This window comes from Lates calcarifer, unplaced genomic scaffold (genome assembly GCF_001640805.2).
Source record: "Lates calcarifer isolate ASB-BC8 unplaced genomic scaffold, TLL_Latcal_v3 _unitig_2417_quiver_3814, whole genome shotgun sequence".
NCBI classification, from domain to species: Eukaryota; Metazoa; Chordata; class Actinopteri; family Centropomidae; genus Lates; species Lates calcarifer.
In genome coordinates this window covers 2,501-4,056 of record NW_026116201.1, presented here as the reverse complement: position 1 = coordinate 4,056, position 1,556 = coordinate 2,501, and the positions used below count along the sequence as shown (strand labels likewise).

Here is a 1,556-nt window from a genome sequence, read left to right as displayed (position 1 = left end):
AAAAAGAGTGTAATTCCTCGATGCATTGGTCGAGAAGACCCTGAACTGACGGATGTTTTGCAAGTTGAGTCACATCTAACATGTCTCTTATATACCAGAGCTTTATGTTGGACAGGAACCAGAATTAAAGAGAGGGGAATACTGAAGCAGCTGTTTTTTTTCAGCATAACAACAAAAGGTGATGTGAGATGTCAGTGTTGTGTTTACAGATGTTTCTGCTGCCCCCAAGTGGCTGAAACTGATCAGTTAAGTCAGGTACAGTGATAACACTCTTGGAGACATGTTGGTAAGAAAGAGCAGCTTTAAACAGTGGAAACAGGAGCGTCTGTTCAGATCTCCTACAGTTAAATATTAATTCTACATCAGGGAGAATGTGATGTTTTTTTAGTTTCTCTTCATGTCTGAACAGACTTTCCTCTTCCTCTTCTTCAACAGGCAGTAAGGCAGGAAACAGGAGGACGGCGAACATCAGGAGCATCGGCTACTCCGACCTCTTCTGTCTCTCCAAAGACGACCTGATGGAGGCGCTGAAGGAGTATCCTGATGCTAAGGCTCTGCTGGAGGAGAAGGGACGGCAGATTCTGATGAAGGACGGACTGCTGGACCTGGAGGTACAACCACATGACCACGTACAGATCACAAAACAAGTAACACAGAGGCCGATCTGCTGAACTTAAAGTCATGTCTGCTCCTGTCCTGTAGGTGGCAGCACAGGGTCCCGACCCCAAAGAGATCGAGGAGAAGGTGGAGAGGATGACGAGCACGCTGGACGTCCTGCAGACGCGTTACGCCCGGCTGCTGGCCGAGCACGAAGCCACTCACAGCAAACTCAAACACAGAGTCGCCCGGCTGGAGAAGAAGCTGCCGCGGCCGCCTCTGCCACCTGAGGCTTAGACAAGGAGGAAGAGGAGAGGAGGAGGAGCAGAGGAGGAGCAGAGGAGGAGCAGAGGAGGAGGAGAGAGGTTTGAAGTTAACATGGACACAACTTCATGTTCATTAACCTGAGAGCAGTTTGTTTCACATCCAGACCTGAGGGAGTTTCCATCCTGCCTCTCTGACGTTCACTCAGAGCTGAGACACAGGCGGAGGTGAGGGTGGAGGACTGAGTCTGGATCAGTGGAGGAACAACCGAGCATCAGAAGACATCAGACAGAGAGAGAGAGAATATTACTATCATAATAAAATGTAACTCCAGTATTTTTGAACCTGAGGAACATGGAGGTTCAGGAACACAGAGGGATCCTTTCAGCTGTAAAACACTGTAACTCTAATGTTTTAAATAAGAAGCAGTTCATTTTCTCTGTATCAAGCTGAGCCTGTTCGTAGATCATAGTTTGATTTTACAGAAATGAAGCATCATGAGTCTGTCTGAGGTTTGACACATAAACACTTTCCTGAGGTCGGCGACGAGCTTTACTGTGTAGATCACCTGCTTTAAAACCAGTAGAGGTCAAAGGTCAGCAGAGTGTCCTCTCCTGCTGTAAACCAGACTCACTGTGACGGCTGCTTGTTGCTGTTAAAGCTGAGTAATGTCAGGTCTGATGCTCTGCGCTGAA

At 47.7% G+C, this 1,556-nt stretch overlaps 1 protein-coding gene across 1 annotated transcript in view; it reads left to right on the top strand.

Moving 5' to 3' along the window:
* The first annotated feature begins 319 nt into the window (after positions 1–319).
* LOC108892764 (cGMP-gated cation channel alpha-1-like) overlaps positions 320–1,556 on the top strand; it is a 1,256-nt gene continuing 19 nt past the window's right edge. Inside the window, exons 1-2 of the mRNA XM_018690483.2 lie at positions 320–611; positions 703–1,556. The exon at positions 703–1,556 is cut by the window's right edge and continues 19 nt beyond it. Of these exons, the coding sequence (XP_018545999.2) occupies positions 519–611; positions 703–894 (285 nt within the window). The 5' untranslated portion in view covers positions 320–518 and the 3' untranslated portion in view covers positions 895–1,556. The remainder of the gene's footprint in view (positions 612–702) is intronic.